The sequence below is a fragment of the Musca autumnalis genome, unplaced genomic scaffold, assembly GCF_047663935.1.
Source record: "Musca autumnalis isolate F117 unplaced genomic scaffold, ASM4766393v1 scaffold_3, whole genome shotgun sequence".
Taxonomy (NCBI): Eukaryota; Metazoa; Arthropoda; class Insecta; order Diptera; family Muscidae; genus Musca; species Musca autumnalis.
In genome coordinates this window covers 207,987,626-208,006,816 of record NW_027411866.1, presented here as the reverse complement: position 1 = coordinate 208,006,816, position 19,191 = coordinate 207,987,626, and the positions used below count along the sequence as shown (strand labels likewise).

Sequence of the window (19,191 nt, the reverse complement as noted above, 5' to 3'; positions counted from 1 at the left end):
CCAAACCATACAGGACGTTACCGGAAATAATATTGAAGGATATGAATGTAAAGCAAAAGAAAAACTGAAAATTGTTGTGTACGAAACACAGGCACATACATATTGAACATCATCATTTTAACTTTAAAAGAAAAATATTAGAGAGTCACATGGGAATAGTTGCATGGGAAAGCTCAGCCATCTTCAATACCCTGCCGTAGTTAGTAATGTTTCAGCAAATTGTCATCACCAGGAACAGTAACAGCAGCGGCAACACAACACATTCGTGGGTTAAGCAAAAGCCTGACCTGGTCGACAACACATGCTGTTGTTATTGTTACACCAAGGACCATAGCTGAAAAACAATATTGACATCACCATAACAATTTAAAATTGCTTGTCTAAAAGCTGTGATAGCTGGCATTCATTGCATTGTCACAGGTCTATAGGCAACGCGAGCAACAAAGTTAAAAAACGAAGCAGCCGGGGTATGAAAAACTGGCAGGCAACTTATAACATAGCAGAGATATATGGGATGGCTCTTTTGAAAATTGGCTATGTGATTGTGAAAAATTGCAAATAAAACAAATCATTTTTCCAAGGGGAGATTACACCGTCGTACTGCTCGCCTTTTTAAAACACCCAACAGCAGGAGAAAAAAAACCAAGACCAACATGCAAATATAAATTTGGGAACCTACGCCACGATATGATGAAGGGATATAACTTTTATACGGCCGTGTAACAAGCCATCACTGTGGAGAATGTTTTATTTTTCTCACTGAAAGTGGTAAACAACCAAACAGACATTCTTGCCACCAACAGCAGCAGCAGCTGATTGTGTACTGCCAAACGTAAACACAACTGTCAGTGGCCAAACGACCAGCAGCATCAAGTTTACAAACACGCATATGAACTACAAAAAAAATAAATAAATAACTATTTCATTTCTCCAATACACCTCCATTCCCACACATAAGCGATACATGCCAACACCTTCTTGGCTAGCTGCGTAAAAAGGCTGGTAAAGCCAAGCATAGGAAGAAACTAAAGAAATTCCGCAACACAAGCAAAGGAATACAGATTTTATTTACCTTAACTTTATATTTTTGCAAGGCAGAAAAAAAAATCGGACACATAACCAGCACCCACCCGCACACAGGCTGATGGTGGTATTGGCAACAACAAATCGTTAACCTACCACAAGCCTTACAAACAACAACAAGACCATTGTTAGGTCTCCTACCAGTCTCCATTCACCATCACAGCCACTATTATCTTCATCATCTGAAATAAAAAAGAAAAACAAAAAACATTTCTCTTGGTTTGCAACGCAACTTGTGCAGCTGACGCCTACCCCGCTAACAGAATCAAAAGAAAAACCCAACACCATCATCTGTAAATGCTTTAAATTATAGTTTCGCTTCAACGGTCTCAGGATTCATACGAATGTTATCAGTATGAAAGTAAATTGTGTTGCAATTTGCTTGTCAGGTAAGTTTTTGGGATATGGGGGCTTTTATGTACAAAAAGCCAACGTTTCTGAGGTTTTTATGTGTTACCTGCGTTCTGTTTTTCTTTTCACTTTTTTTAAGCTTAAATATTTTTTCGGGGTTTTATTTTGTTTCCCTCCAAAAATAGTTGCTCAATGCAGTTGTATACCTTGGTTTTATGCGGTATTTCTTTTTTTACTCGCATTTGGCGTAAAAGCCTGAAAAGGATTTATTGTTTGAGTTATATATCGAATTGTGCGCAAATAACATTAGCCGTCTTTTTCAATGAAATCTCTTGGCTGTTGTTTTTGTTGTTGAGAAAATGGAAGACTTTTAAAGGCATAGATTTCGCAATATTTGTTGATGCATTTTAAACGTTTTAGTTCGATAAGTACCTTCAAGTGACTATATAGGGACCGGCCTGCTAATTAAAACGTTAGCTTCATCCCTTTACTTTGGGGTTATATCGGGTGTTAATGGATTTATGTGCAAGTTTATTTACATACAACTAGCGTTCCAATGCAATAACTCTTTGATATGTGTGTGTATAAAGATTTTTGAATTGGTAACTCACAATGTGAACGGCCATAATGTAGACAATTGTGCGTTGAAGTTTTGATTTCCATATAAACGAGGACACAATGAGTTGAAGCGCAGGTTATATTGGGTTTGAAGATTATTTGGAACAAGATTGGTGTTTAATTAGTCCCTAAGCAGTAGAATAGAAGGTTTAGGTTTATAGGGAAGGACCCTCAAAAATTTTACAAATTTCACTCAAGGCACCTTTATGGACTGTACGAGTATCGTTCTGAAGTTCTTACAGAAGTTACTCCTTCTCATCCTGTTTACAGCGATAGAGTGTCTTTTGTAGGCAAGTCCATGCTTCCTGACCTATTTAATTAGTCCCACTGTTTATGCTACACAACACTATTGTCCCAAATCATTGTTTTCTGGCCAAACTTATTTATGTAATGTTTATACCCTCCACCATAATATGGAGGGTATAATTAAATTTGTCATTCCGTTTGTAACACATCGAAATATTCATCGGAGACCCTATATACATTATATATATGCTTGATCAGGGTAAGGTAAATTCTAAGTCGATATAACCATGTCCGTCTGTCCGTCTGTTGAAATCAAGATACAGCTCGCAAGTTTTAAGATAGAGCTTTGAAATTTGGTATAGTTGTTTCTATTACTACTAGGATGTTTGGTATTGCAAATGGGCTATATCCGTCCACGTTTTGATATAGCCCCCATATAACGGTACCACTCGATTTTCGGTATTTTGAAGGTTTTAGCTTCATTATCACCCCGAAGTGGCTGAAATTTGGTATTAAGTGTTCGTTGGTGGTATAAAACTTTCCCCCAGAATTTTGTTGGTATGGGTCAACGCCTTCATATAGCCCCCATAAAACGGTACCTCCCGATTTTCGGTATTTTGAAGGTTGTCGTCTCAATATTACCCCGAAATGGCTGAAATTTGGTATTTAGTATTCGTTGGGGGTACACAACTTTCCCCCAGCAATTTGTCGGTACAGGTCCACGCCTTCACATAGCCCCCCTAGAACGGTACCTCCCGATTTTCAGCATTTTGAAGGTTGTGGCCTCAAAATTCATCAAATGTGGCTGAAATTTGGTATTTAGCCTTCGTTCGTGTAATAAAACTTTCTCACAGAAATTTGTTGGTAGAGGCCCACGCCTTAATACAACCCCCATAGAACGGTACCAACCGATTTTCGCTATTTTGAAGGTTTTAGATTGGATATCACACCGAAATGGCTGAAATTTGGTACTCAGCCTTCGTTGGGAATATAAAATTTTCCCCAGAATTTTGTTGGTATGGGTCCACGCCTTCATATAGCCCCAAAGAACGGTAGCTCCCGATTTTCGGTATTTTGAAGGTTGTGGCCTTAATATTTCCCTGCAGTTGCGGGACTTCTTCACTAAAAATTGGCCAACGTTTTTGGCAAAGCCCCCGTATAACGGTTTCGTCCGATTTTTGGTATTTTCAGGGTTTTAGCTACATTGGTTGGCGGAACTACCCGTACTTTGACATTTGAAAATCCCAGTGGGCACTAAGGTGGTTTTAACTCAAAAGGAAAAAATAGATGTCGGATATTTTTAGGCAGCGACAGTGGTGGCACTTACATGGGAATGTGTGACAAAAATACTTCTAGATAATATATCGAACTGAAATTTTTATCAATGGGTCCCCGTGGCCTAAAAACACTCTAACAATAATATTGCAGTCCTACGTACAAGATTTCGCGTGGTTCCCATGTAACGAATCGTCTTGAATTTAAGCATTTTACTGTTATCAAGACATTGTTCTACCAAATTTGCTGTAATCCGGTACCAGGATTTATTATTGCATAGTAAGCATCCCCACGAAAAATGTTCAGTATTGGTCCATGATTTGGTTTACTCCCCATATTATTCTCCCCATATTATTTATATATTGATTTATTTGGGCAGATGTCAACCAAATATTCTAACCGAACAGGTTTTAATAATGAACTCAGAGTTCAGAACACCACCTCATAAAGAAATTTTGTATCGGTCCACTTTTGACTACAGCCTCCATATAGGGTTACCATCCTTTTTCGATATTTTATAAGCTTTAGTCACCTATTCCTGCAGAATTACCTGTAATAATGTATTTTTAGTTCTCAGGGCAGGGAAAATCTCCACGTTTTGGCGAGGTCCAACATTAGGGTGTCCCAAAAAAGAAAAAATATTTGTTAAAGTGAATACGCCCAAAACTTTGTGTTTTTCTTTCACGAGTTTTCAATGCGGCTCTAAGTTACCATGACAATAGAAATCTCTAATAGTACAAAAACATTATATTGAACATAAATATAAGAAAGGATAATAAAAATATCATTTCAAACCGATCATCAAACTTAACTCTAAAGGAGAAAATTAATAAAAAAAAAGATAATAAAAATAATTTAAACAAGTAAGCAAAGGTCGGACGGGGCCGACCATGTGATACCCTACACCTTTACCCCTGGAAATTAGCTTTCCACATATCGAAATGTCTTTATGGAACAAATAAACTTATTGTAAGAAGAAACTTTGTGCATTCTGGTACCGTATCACACCAATCTTAAATAATAATATAATAATTGTTTCACAAACATCCTAGAAGGGACAAGGAGACTTCTCTCATATCAATGAGTGAGTGTACCCCGATTCATTTTTGCTCAATGATATAGGGCCCACAGCTTATCTCCCAGTCCGAACGACGTGTCCCAAACGTGTAGAGAAGTTTTACATGGCTGAAATACCCACAAAATGTCGCAAACATTACTGAAGGATATTTTGCCACCGTTGAAAAAATTGATTTTGCCTGGCTGGGGAATCGTTTTGAAAAAGGTGGCAACGCGACCCATGATGCAATATATGTATAAAAATCCAATTGGACAATTAAAACGGTAGGGCACCATGAAATTTGCAATAATGCAAAAACTGGGAATGGGCAAATGTGGTTCTCTACACAAAACCCATTATATATTAAGCAGTAGGCCCGTTATCTAGCAGTCACGTTATTGCAATATGCATCAGGGGGAAGATCAGTAGATCTATTTCCATATGTAGTGTACTTTGCCGGTATGTCTCCAGGAAATAAAATATAGACCACAATTTTTTTTTGTATTTTTCATACAAAAGTAATAGTCCATTTTACCCGCTAAATATTATCAGATCATCATCCAAAATTGTAAGCATCTACTCCGACCTAAGTCTTACCTCATGCAAAATTTTGTGACTCTTGATTTATAATTGCGACTTCTAACGAGTTTATTATTACACTACAAACAAATAACGGAATATATTAGGCTGTAACTCTGTTATCTGATCATGCACACCAACATAATTGGCATCAATTGAAAGGTCAAGCGTTCCACTTTCAAGTATATCTAACTTGTCCGGAATGTCACTTCCAGGAATTAAGATATAAGCTGTATATTAAAAATTTTCACAATTTTCACACAAAAGTTTTGGTCCATTTAACCCTCTAAATATTATCCGATCGCCATCTCAAATTGCAAGCTTCTCCTTTGTGATATACTCTTACCTTATTTAACATTACGCGTGGATCGGACTATTATTGAGACCTACAGAGCCGCTAGAAAATTGGATAAATATTATGTTTTTGGTCCATTTCACCCGCTAAATATTTCACGATCATCACCAATAAGAATAGGGATCTATTCTGATCTGAACCCGACCTCCATACAAAATTTCGTGACGATCGGTCCATAATTGCGTCCTGGAGCGTGTTTACAATTTATAATGGACAGACACACATCACAAAATCGCTTTATCTCGTCGAGATATGAAGATTGGTATACCACATTGGGGGTCTCCGACGAATATTTCGCGGTGTTACATGAATTTTTACCAAAACAAACTTATAATACCCTTTTCCACATTGTGGTATAGGGTATAATTAAGAGGTAAATGTACAATTTCCAAAATGAAACTTATAGTTGATGGCATTGACAATATTCTTAAGAAAAAAACAAATTCAAAAATTGTTTTCTAAGTTCCTTGAAAATAAATTCTTTGTAAATGACTTTTTGAGCTCTTTTTAATATCATTGCTATAAATTTATGCTGAGTTTTACTAATGTTGGCCCCGTAAGGGCAAGTCCTAATTTTTTACAGGGGAAAGTCTCTAGTTTACGATAAAAAGAAATCTAGCGCCACCATCTGCCACCCTGTAAATTATTCCGTTTATACCACGCCTGTAAAATCGCCAAAATTCCGAAAATCGGGAGGTACGTTTATATATCGAAACGTGGACCTATATTACACATTCTTGCAAGGAGGTATGGTGTTCCCTTAGAACTTAAAATGCAAAATTACAGTCAAATCGGTTAGAAAATTTGGCTAAAATCGTCAAAATACCGAATATCGGGAGGTACGTTTATATGGGAGCTATACCGAAACGTGGACCTATATTGAACATTTTTGCACAGACGTATGATCTTCCCTTCGAAGCCAAAATACAAAATTACAGCCAACTCGGTCAGAAAATCTGGCTAAAATCGTCAAAATACCGAAAATAGGGACGTGGACCTTTATTGAATCTTTCTTGCAAGGTGGTATGTTGTTCCCCCAGACCACAAAATGCAAAATTGCAGCCAAATCGACTGGAAAGTTTGGCTAAAATCGTCAAAATATAAAAAATCGGGGGGTACCTTTATATAGGGGCTACACCCAGTTGTGGACCTATATCCATTTGTTTTTATCCCTTTTGGACTCGTTATAAAACTATGTTTAAAATTTCGAGGCGTTAACTCGATAAGAACTATTTTTGACACTCCTTCCCATACAAGTGGGACCACTTTGCACAGTTTAAGTTCACTGCACTATTATCCCAAATCCCTTTTTGCAGGCCAATTTTTATACCCTCCTGCATTTATGCTAACGAGGGTATATACACTTTCATACGGGGGAAATGTGCCTCATCGAAATAATGGTTTTAGACGCCAAGTATGTTTTGACGAAGTCCGTTTCAGACAATTTGGAGTCGATTTAGCAATGTCCGTCCGTCTGTCTGTCTGGCTTGTGCGCACGATAACTCTCGAACGGATCAACCGATTCGAATTAAATTTTGGGTACCGCAATAGCACTCGAACTGGTCAACCGATTTGGTCCGAAATTCGGCCTTCGTCATATTTTGTCCAAACTTAGTTTCAGTTCGAAGATAGGCAATACCGGTCTACAACTTCTAGTACTTCCCCCCAAAATTTAAAAAAAAAATTTCACTGAAATGGTGTGCACGATACACTTTCTTGAACGGGGTAACCAATTTGGTCCAAATTTTGGATCTTCCAAATTGTCTGAAACAAATTTCGTCCAAACATACTTGGGGTAGAAGCAGATGCAATTTTGAAAAGTAATACATTAGTAAGATGATGCTTATTTAGTTTGCTTCTGCTTTTACTTTGACAGGAAACTCGTGGGAAGTACGGTTTAATCACAAATCGAGAGAAAATACAAAAGACAAGTTGGCTTCAACCCATTTTTATCCGTTTTTAACATAAATATAGCCACAGCTTCCACGCAAATTATCTTTTAAGGCCAATATTTTTTGCCACATCCAAAAACATTTCATTTTATCCAAAAATATTTAATTGGCATAATATACAATCACAAGTCGCGTGTTCCACAAGGGTAAACCTTGGCTTCAGCTATGTTAAATTTTCAAAAATATTGGTGATATACTGTTTCTAGCCTAAAGGTTGAGGGTATAAAAATAAAAATGGTGCCGTTTACAATTTCATTACAAGTAAAGTAGGTAGTGGTAACAAATTGCTCCTTATATCCGTTGTTTGATATAAACGGTTCGGCAGTATTAAGCTTTATTTTATCTCTCCTTTACATATTAACCATTGACACGGCTTAAAAGAGTACTAAACTCTACTTTATTAACGTATCTTTCAAAAATGCTTACTTACTTAGCTGGCCCATTACAGAACATTTGTTCCATAGACCAAACTAAGAAAATATCTCCATTTCTCTCTATTTGTTGTTTCGCACTCTGGGATACCGCGCCTTTTCAACTCATCATCCACTCGTTTGCGCCATCTATTCCTTGGCCTGCCAATTCTGCGTGCACCGCCAAGCGGTCCGTATTAATACGCCTTTTTAGCGGGTTCATCATCGCTCATTCTTATGATATGGCCTAGCCAACGCAATCGCTGCATCTCGATACGTTTAACAATATTGATGTCGTTGTATAGCAGATGCAGCTCGTGGTTCATGCGACGTCGATATTCACCGTCAACGCAGATTAGTCCGTAGATCTCGAAGAATTTTTCTCTCAAACACACCAAGCACTGCCATGTCTGCTTGCGCAAGTACCCAGGCTTCGGAGCCATACATCAGCACGGGTAGTATCAGTGTTTTGTAGAGCGTTATTTTTGTTTGCTTTGTTTTTAAACTGCTTACTTAAACCAAAGTAGCATCTGTTGGGCAATACAATTCTTCTTTTTATTTCACAACTGATGTCGTTTGTTGTGTTTACGGAGGTGCCGAGGTAGTCGAAGTCTTTTACTACTTCAATATTATAGGAACCAACTTCCACAGTCGGTCCGAGCTCAATGGACGCATTGCGCGTCGACACTATCAACTTGGTCTTCTCACCGTTTACCGCCAGACCCACGTTGGCAGATTCTCCTTCGACCTTCATAAAGGTATCAGTTACTTCTTTTACTGATCGGGCCATGATGTCTATATCATCAGCATAAGCAAGTAACATGTGACTATTGGTGTAGATGGTGCCACTTCTTTTGACGTTTGCCTCTCGTATAACCTTTTCCAGCAGGATGTTGAAGAGATCACACGAAAGGCTGTCTCCTTGCCTGAAACCTCTTTTGGTACCAAACTCTTCGGAGAGGTTCTTTCCTTTTTAACTGAGGACCTCGTGTCAATTAAAGTCATTTTACAAAGCCGGATGAGCTTTGCGGGGATATCAAATTCAGACATGGCTTGGAATACCTTTGAACGCAGCGGGCTGTCGAAGGCTGCTTTATAATCGACAAAAAGGTGGTAGGTGTCGATCTGCATCTCTTGGGTCTTCTCCAGGATTTGCCGCAGGGTAAATATCTGGTCAATGGTGGACTTGCTAGGTCTAAAGCCGCATTGGTATGGTCCAATTATCTCGTTGACCATAGGCTTTAGTCGTTCGCACAATATCCCTGACACGATCTTGTAGGCAATAGGGAGAAGACTTATGCCCCTATAGTTAGAGCATACAGTCTTATCTCCCTTCTTGTGGACGGGGCACAGGATACTCAGGTTCCAATCGTCGGGTACTCGTTCTTCCTGCCAGATGGTGCTAACTAGCTGAGGAATACACTTTATCAGCGTGTCGTCTCCGGTTTTGAACAGCTCGGCTGGTAAGTCATCGGCTCCTGCCTTATTATTCTTCAGCCGATTTATTGCTGTCTTTACCTCATCTTGGCTGGGGGTATACATTCAGTACCATCTTCTGGGATTGGGACTGTGGTATCTTCGTCGTCTTCGCTGCTATTGGATACCAACAGTTTGGAAAAATGTTCTTTCCATATCCTGAGTACACTATCTGTATCAGTTACCAAAGCCATCAGTTTGATGCTTGACTTTTTGGTAGAATTTTCGGACTTCATTCTAGCTCCTGTACATCTCGATTTTTTCACATTCCCGCTTTTCCATTTCTCTCTTTTTCCTGCGGAAAAGACGTTTCTCCTCTCTCCTTTTCTCCTTGTATCTCTCACGTGCGCTACGCGTTGCTACGGATTGTAAAGTAGTACTATATGCCGCATTTTTCTCTTCGGTGGCAGCACGACACTCCTGATCATACCATGGATTCCTTGGTGGAGGTCTCTGGTATCCAAGTATGGATTTTGCGGCTGTTTGCATGGAGTGGGCATTGCTTTGCCATTGCGCTGAAATGTTATCGTGATGAGGAGTGCTTTGATTAAGCAATTGGGCTAGTTGAGTGGAATATGCTGTGGCTATCTGTTGTGATTACGGTTTACCAATGTCTATCTTTCGTGTTGTGTCTGTTCGTACTTTGTTTGCTACGTTTAAGCGGGTGCGTACCTTTGCTGCAACAAGGTAGTGGTTCGAATCTTTAAAAAATATAACAAATTATAATTACAGTTCGTTGAAAATATACTCGCGGGGTCAAAATTTTTGTAACTTACTACCGTGATCGTTTTCATCATTTTGGTGTGTATAACAAATCTAATGAAAGTGTCATTGAAAAAATAGCTTTGTTTGTTATATACGTAGTTGCTTATAACCGTTGTTCATTATATCCGAGTTTATCTATAGAAATCTTTGTTTTATCTGACTTTTTCATATGAATCATTCAAAAACATAAAAAAATCTTGTAATTCCGCCGTTATTAATTTTTGTCTCAAAAACAAGGCAAATTACCTATAGTGCACTGTTGTGCTTTCGCCAGCTCCGAATTTATTGAAGCTGCATTACGAGTAAGATTACCAAAGAGAAAGTTGTAGATCTTCGATTAACTCATAACTTTCCCTTGAACGATCTTCATGTATAATTGTTCCACAAACATCCTAGATGGGACAAGGGAGACTTCTCTCATATCAATGAATGCACCCCGATTCATATTATCTCAATGATATGGGACATACTGTTTATTGTCGAGTCCGAACGGCGTGTCCTACGACACCACCTGTAGAGAAGTTTTTCCAAGGTTGAAATACTCAGGAAATTTCGCCAACATCAATGAGGGATATTTTGCCACCGTTGAAAATTTGTTGCCACCGAAATTTAAGTAGCATCAATTAAATCGGCGCCGGCGAAGGCGCAGCAGTGGCGAAGCTGCCCCATGCTACCCTATCCTTACTATTAAAGAGGAAAAATGTTAGCGAACGCTTCAACAGAACTTAATTGTGGTATATAAAACTTATACCAAGGCCCTTAACACTATTTTTGTACGAGGCCTAAACGTGTATAGCCTTAAGTCAACCTACTAAGTTGACTCTGCTGAGGTTTTTTCTGTTTCTTCCTTGTCGTTAGTGCTCGATACCACCAACTGAGAGAATTGATTTTTCCATTTCATAAGCACTATATCTGTATCTGTTACCAGGTCACTTTTTTCGTCCCTGTAGAAGACCTCAGATTGATATTTTACTTTACGATGTCCAGTTTTTTGTCCTACTTTATTCACTATGTGCCGTCAGTCGGGTGCAAACACCGTCGCAAGGCAGGGGTCTGAGTGGATGTTGGCTCCAAGAAAAGTCTTGTTTTATGATCTTGAAACCGCAACGTGCCCTTCTGTGTCTATATATCTAAACCTGGCGCTGCAAATTACCATGTATTTTCGTGCCGCGACATCGGTCAGCCTCGTCCTGATTCTGTATTTGGTTCAATGATTTGTGATCTCCTTTCTATCGTCGAGTTCAAACGTCACGTCTATATAAAGAATAGGGGCAAAGTTGAAAATACGCAGGAAACATAAGCCAACATTACGCTGAAGGATTTTTGCACATTTGAAAATGGTTAATGTTGTCTGGCCTTGAAATCGAAGTCCGTTTTTGAACGTGGAAGGCGAATTCTTAATTTTTTAATATAACATTGTATTATAAATTATTGTATATTTAGTTCCATGGACTTGAGTATATTACAGTCGGCAATATTGATCCCTGGTTTGAAGAGCCTTTTAGGTCAAATTTTATTTTTATTTTTTGTTAATTAGTTTTTATTTATTCAAAGTTTTCTTGCCAAAAAAATTATTTCAAAGAAGAAGTTTCTAAATTTTTATTTTTCTCCTTTTCCTCTTTGCAGTTGCTTTAACGCTCAAAATCGCATTGATGTTCGTAACATTTCATCTGCCCACGGCATTGGCGGATGATTGGTCACAGTCGTGTGCCTCAAATTGTACCTGCAAATGGACCAATGGCAAAAAATCCGCCATATGCAGTTCGCTGCAGCTGACGACGATACCGACAACGCTGAGTACAGAACTACAGGTGCTGGTGCTAAACGATAATCACATACCATATCTAAATCGGGAGGAGTTTACGAATCTTAATCTTCTAAATTTGCAAAGAATTTATTTGAAAAAATCCGAGGTGCAATATGTACACAAAGAGACATTTAAAGATCTCAAGATATTGGTGGAAATTGATTTGTCGGATAATAAAATTGAAATGCTTGATAAGGATACGTTTATGGGAAATGATCGCCTGCGGATCCTGTACTTAAATGGTAATCCGCTGAAAAAGTTGGTGGCATATCAATTTCCCATACTGCCCCATTTGCGAACGCTGGATTTACATGATTGCCTAATTTCGTATATTGATCCCATGGCTTTGGCTAATTTAAATATGTTGGAATTTTTATATTTGAAAAATAATCTACTGGAAAGTTTGAGTGAATATGTTTTTCAACACATGTCGAATCTGAAGACTCTTGTGTTGGATGAAAATCCATGGCAGTGTAATTGTAAGCTGAGAAAATTCCGTAGCTGGTATGTAAATAGTCGGCTGAACAGTGTTAGTTTGCTGTGTAAGGGACCACCACAACATAAGGATCGCACCTGGGATCAGGTGGAGGAAGAGCAATTTGGTTGTGGTCCCAAAGTGGAAATATTCAACAATGAAGATGTGCAAAATATTGAAATTGGCAGCAACACCACCTTCAGTTGTCTGGTGTATGGAGATCCTTTGCCTGAAATTACCTGGGAGTTGAATGGTAAAATTCTTGATTCAGACAACGTTATGTTTGAGGCAGAAAATGTGGCTTCTGATAAGTTGTGGAACAATTTGACGGTGTTTAATATGACCAGCTTGGATGCGGGTACCTATGTTTGTACCGGCACTAATGTGGTGGGAGTGGCTTCGCAAAACATTAGCATTTACCTAACAGAAATTGTCCAGCATGTCTTGGTTAAGACACCGGAAACCTTTTGGTATTTTGGTCTGATTATGGGTACCTTTGGCACTGTTTTCCTGTTAATCTTAATTTCATTTGTGGTATGCCTATGCAAGAGGACAACACGCCAGCGAAGACATCCCAGCAAGACAGGAGTTAAACCCAGTGTCAGTTTTAATGACCAAGAGAAAAAATTGCTTGACTTGAGTATAACCACCACAACCAATGATCGGGTGGACAGTTGTTTGGACAACAATCACAGCACAGCTACTGCCATGAGTAAAGCTGAATCGGTAATAGGCTTTGAACCCATTGAAATCCATTCGGTAGATAATCATAGAAATAATGTACACAATCATCATTCAATTATGATGGGTGGTGGCGGTGGCGGAGGACATCATCAAATGACGCACCAACAACAGCTACAACAACATCATTCACATATGCCAGCCACAAGTGTGTCGGGAGCAACAAGGCAGCAGCAGCTTATGGCCGTGGCAGATGGTTCATGCAGTGTTGTGGGTATACCAACCTCTATGGCTTCAGCGGTGTCAGCCGGTGCTCATCACAATCAAATACCCGAAGAATTTCCCTTAAATGTTGGGGTATTTCCGCCACCACCAGAATTCTGTTCCAACATTGTGCCAAATCCAGCTTATGGTAATATATTTATAAGTGTGTCTGTTACTCAGGATATGTTGGATGGTGCAGATATCGGTATGTACCCAGATTTATTGAATTTACCAAAGAGAATACAAGATAATCCAGGAGCAGTAATGCAGGTGGAGAGCAGAGGAGGAGGAGGAAATAGTGAAACTCTATCACCACCGCCATCCTCCATGGGGGGTGGTAGCAGTGGAGCCAATATGGGAGGAGGAGCAGCCGTAGTTGCAAACAACAGTTCCTCCATGGTGAATGTTACCTCCTTTGCCACCCTGCCTCGCAATACCCAAAGAAGAGGTATCCTTAAAAAGGAATCTTCACTGCAGCAGCAACAACAATTGCCCCAAACAAATCTCTATACACACGATGAAATAGTATCCTATCACAATTTGGATACCACCTACAGCCAAGGCTATCAGGAACATCAAACGGAATTAATAGGTCTGCCACCACCACCTCCACCGCCATCGATTAAATGTCATCACAGCCAACAACAACAGCAGCAGCAGTCCTCTAAACCTTGTAGCGGTTGCATGTCTGCCGCCTTACAAGCTCCTGGAAGTGCCTGTGCCAGCCCGCCCATTGATGCCACACCCTTACGGCCGTTGTGTAAACAATCATCGACAACAGCGGCTGGCTTGGGTTGCCTTAAATATGACAACATGGGTCGACGCATAACGGCCAGTGGCAATTCAACACTCTCGTTGCCCGACGAAGAACGTCTCGAAAGTGAAACTCTCTTCAATGAGGGTAATCCCCTGACAAAAACACCCGCCACCAAAATCATCACAAAACAGGGTCAACAAAATTCTACACAAAATAAAATACAAGACTGCCAGCAGCAAGCAACAGCAACAACAGCATCAAATCAAGCATCCAGCACCACTGCGGGACATAGCAAGAGTTCCAGTGGCAAAAATCATCAGGATACGGGGAGTGAATTTGTATCGCTCTAGTATTACGGGACCCAAGTGTAAATAGTGAGTAAATATTAATAAGAATTGTAATAAAGGTGGAAAGCAGACAGCATAGTATAAGTTTGTGAAAATAAATATAACAACAACTTGTAGAAATTTGTCAAATAGTATCAAAATTTAACAAAAAATCAAAGAGAATAATAATAACTAGATTTTAATGTAGGTCAATGAAAAATATAGAATATTAGGAAACAAGTGAACATTAAATAATTTAGATTTTGTGTAAATAAAATTTTTGATATAATTCTTAAGCGAATATAAATTGGATATGGACAGTGAATTGAGAAATTATAACCTCAATCTATGGATAAAAGGGGTATATACACTTCGATACGGCTTTAACTAAAGACCCGATTTAAGATTTTTTTCTTCGTATTTATTTTCTTCTCGTATTTATCCAAGGCAGGATCTGACATATTTTATTTTTATACCCTCCACCAAAGGATAGTTACACAATCCTCGAAATAATCATTGTAGACCCCACAAACTATATATATATTCTTGATCAGAGTGCAATTCTACATCGATATAGCCATGTCTGTCCGTCTGTGGAAATCACTCTAGCTTCCGAACGGAGTTAAGTAGGTGGATTAAATTTTTATAAAATCTATTATATGTATGTAGGACTTTTGGTATTGAAAGCGGGCTATGTAGGTCCACGTTTTCGTATAGCCCCCATACAAAGTGACGCGTCGTCGTTGTAAGGAAATTTTAGGATATTTGTCCCATTTGACCACCGAGTTGGTTGTAATTTGGTATTTTTTGTCTCCAGAGGCTAAAAAATATTTCTTCCACGTTTTGTTATAGCCCCCATATAACGCCCCATGCAACGGAATCGGTTGTTAGTTTGTATTTTGTGTTTCCACAGACTAAGAAATATTTCTACCATAAAATGTTTATATAGGTCCAGGTTTTGATATAAACCCCATAGGACGATATCTCCTGATTTTCGGTATTTTGAAGGTTTTAGCCTCAATATTCGCCTTCGTTTGGTGTATAAAACTTTCCCCCGGAAATTTGCAGGTATAGGTCCACGCCTTCATATAGCCCCCATAGGACTATACCTCCCGATTTTCGGTATTTTGAAGGTTGTGGTCTCAATATTCCACCGAAATGGCTGACATTTGGTGGTTACTCTTCATTTGGGGTATAAAACATTCCATATGAAATTTGTCGCTATAGGTCTACGCCTTCATATAGCTCCCATAGAACGGTACCTACCGATTTTCGGTATTTTGAAGGTTGTGGCCTTAATATTCCACCGAAATGGTTGAAATTTGGTGGATAGTCTTCACTTGGGGTATAAAACATTCCATATGAAATTTGTCGGTATAGGTCACACGCCCTCATATAGTCCCATAGGACGATATCTCCCAATTTTCGGTATTTTTGAAAGTTTTAGCTACACTATACTACCAAAATGCCTGAAATTTGATATTTCGTCCTGTTTTGGGATGCAAAACTTTCTCCCAGAAATTTATCTGTATCGGTCCACGCTTTAATGTACACCCCATGGGACGGTACATCACAATATTCGGTGTTTTGAAGGGTTTAGCCTCATTATAACACCGAAATGGCTAAAATTTGGTACATAGTCTACGTTGTGGATATAACACTTTCCACTTGAAGTTAGTCGGTATAGGTCAACGTCTTCATATAGCTCCCATAGAACGGCACCGCCCAACTTTCCGTATTTTGAAGGTTTTAGCCTCATTATTCCACCGAAGTGGCTGAAATTTGATATTTTGTCTTTTTCAGGGCTACAAAAATTTCCCTCAGAAATTTGTCGGTATACGTACATATTTTGGGGGGTACCCCCATAGAACGTTAGATCCCAATTTTCGGTATATTAAAGATTTTAAGCTCATTATAACACGAAAATGGCTGCAAGATGGTACTTAGTCTTAGTCCACCTGAAATTTGTCGGTGTAGGTCCATGTCGTGACGTAGGGGATGGAAGATACCAAGGAACGGTCCCGACCGGTTTTAACATGGCAAAGTCCAGGATTTATCTTGGTCCCTCTTTCATCTCAAGTGGACACTGACCTCCCCGTCACCTGGGGAACTGCCTTTAACACCCGTTAAAGGTAGTGAGCTAACATGTGCCGCGCGTTCACCAATAAGAAAGTTAAAAACTTGAGTTTGGGTGTCGGGTTAGTAGCCCTCCCCTAGAAAAAACAGCCTGCTATGAAAAAACGAAAGAAAAGAAAACCAAACCCCTCTAAAGTTGACGAACCCCGCAAACGTTTTAAGGACCATGATCCGCGAATCTGCACCTGGAATATTCGCACTCTTTATAGAGAAGGTGCAGTCTTCGCATTGGCAGACGTACTTGAAAAGTACAAGACCGATATTACTGCCATACAGGAAATACGATGGATTGGGAAAGGCGTCACAACAACACCTACAGGTGACGCACTGTATTATAGCTGCCATGATGTAAAGCATGAGTTTTGTTGCGGATTCGTAGTTAGTCGGAGACTAAACCATCTGGTATCCAGCTTCGCCCCAGTGAATGAAAGACTTGCTGCAATTCGTATAAAAGCTAAATTCTTCAACATCAGCTTTATTTGCGCTCATGCTCCCACTGAAAAAAGGACGAACAGACCAAAGATATATCGTCGGTGTCATGCTTAAGTGTTCCATACGCCATTTTTGACTTTTTGAGATACAGGTGGTTTCTAGGGTTTTCCGGTATGTTCTTTCTGAATTTCTAGTCGGCTTTCTCCTATCTGCTCTAGTTTCCGAGATATCCACGCCTCGACGGGAAAACATAAAGTTTTTTCAGTTATAAAGTTAATATTTTAAAATTTTACAAGTTTAAAAACACATTTCAAAAATCAGAATTTCAATTTTCGATTTAGAAGTATTTAATTTATTGAGGCAAAGATGGAAAATTTTTTTGTCACTTTGTTCCATGTGATTCACCATATTTCACATTTGTGTCATAAGTGCGGATATGGAACAAATCGACAAAAATTCTTTTTTTAAAAATATCTCTATAACTTTTATATTCCAATACATATTCCTCTAAATTTTTGCAAATATATTCTATACACTATTATAATTATTTCAAGTCAAAAATATAAATATTTGCTTTAGCCAGCTCCACACAGTTGTGACGCAAAACATTAAAATGAGATTATCTCAAAACAGGAGGCCCAAATCAAAAAATTTAACATCGACATTCTGGGTATAAGCGAAATGAGATGGTGTGGAAAAAGTGATCTCATATCAGGAAATGGAAATATTGTGCTGTATAGTGGAAAAGACAAAAGAGCGAAAAGCGGAGTGGGATTCATAATTTCAAAACACCTACGGAAGACACTTGCTGAATGGAATCCTGTATCGGACAGAATCATAACAGCGCGGTTCTATACCAGTATCAAAAAATATCTAACTATCATACAATGTTATGCCCCCACAGAGGACACAGAGGATATAGAAAAAGATGAGTTCTATGAGCAACTATATGCAACCCTACGCAAAACACCAAACCGCGACATAATGATGCTAACAGGGGATTTCAACGCAAAAATTGGCACTGAGAACCACAACCTTTCACACATAATGGGTAAACATGGAATAGGTTCAAAAAATAGCAATGGAGATCGTTTCATTGAAACGTGTCAGACTTTTGATTTAGTCATTGGTGGATCAATATTTCCACATAAGACAATCCACAAATATACCTGGACATCACCTAACGGGAATACGCATAACCAAATAGACCATATGTGTATTCGACGAAAATGGAGAGGAAGCTTGGAAGACGTGCGCACCGAAAGAAGTGCCGATATGGACAGCGATCTCGAGCTGTTAGTAGCAACAATAAGAATCAAATTAAAGAAAATACACCAAGCTGGCTCATCAGAAGGCATCAGGCGCCTGGATCTCCAATCACTCAGAGATGAAACAAAGAGAAGATTAGTTGATCAAAAGATCTTAGAATATTCGCAATCAAGCGTAGAAAGAACATCATGGGAAGACACATGCAAAACACTACAGGATATCGGAAGAGACATAATCGGTTATAAACAAAAGGAAAATCGAAAAGCATGGATATCAGAAGATACGTGGACACTTATACAGGAAAGAAATGAATGGAAAAAGCGCAAACTTGACAGTGATGAAGGGTTACAAAGATACAAAACTGTAGCCAAATTTGTGAAAAAATCTGCCAGAAAAGATAAAAGAAATTATTTTAAAATATAGCCAATGATGCAGAAGCTGCTGCAGGAGCAAACAACACGAGGGAATTGCATAAACTTATCGGGCGACTAAGTAATCAAAATAGAAATCGTGATCACATTGTGAAAGATAAAAACGGCCAACCCATTACCCAAGTTGAGGAACAAACGCACCGATGGAAACAACACTTTGAGTTTATAAGCAACGTAAACGAAGATAATCTATCGAACCCAGAACCGTTAATGGAGCACCACATAAACAATTCAATATCCACAGAAACACCAAATCCGAACGAAATAAAACAAGCCATTTTAAGACTGAAAAGAAACACGGCACCAGGTGAAGATGGAATCCCACCAGAACTCCTACAAGCTAATCCAGCAACTTCAGCAGAGATGTTATATCCCCATATTCGAAACGCATGGATAAACGAGCAACTACCCAACTCGTGGAACAAAGGCCTTATAATTAAGCTGCC

General features: G+C 39.0%; 1 protein-coding gene across 1 annotated transcript; it reads left to right on the top strand.

Moving 5' to 3' along the window:
- Positions 1-504: 504 nt before the first annotated feature.
- Positions 505-18,603, top strand: kek6 (kekkon 6). Its single transcript, XM_073976428.1, has 2 exons — positions 505-1,472; positions 11,794-18,603. The coding sequence occupies exons 1-2, from the start codon at positions 1,439-1,441 to the stop codon at positions 14,499-14,501; spliced, it is 2,742 nt and encodes a 913-aa protein (XP_073832529.1). The 5' UTR covers positions 505-1,438; the 3' UTR covers positions 14,502-18,603.
- Positions 18,604-19,191: the final 588 nt, after the last annotated feature.

Bases quoted from the DNA above. Each gene is read 5' to 3' on its own strand.
- kek6 (XM_073976428.1), top strand. From the start codon at position 1,439: ATGAAAGTAAATTGTGTTGCAATTTGCTTGTCAG. The intron at 1,473-11,793 runs GTAAGTTTTTGG...TCCTCTTTGCAG, and splicing joins TGTTGCAATTTGCTTGTCAG to TTGCTTTAACGCTCAAAATC.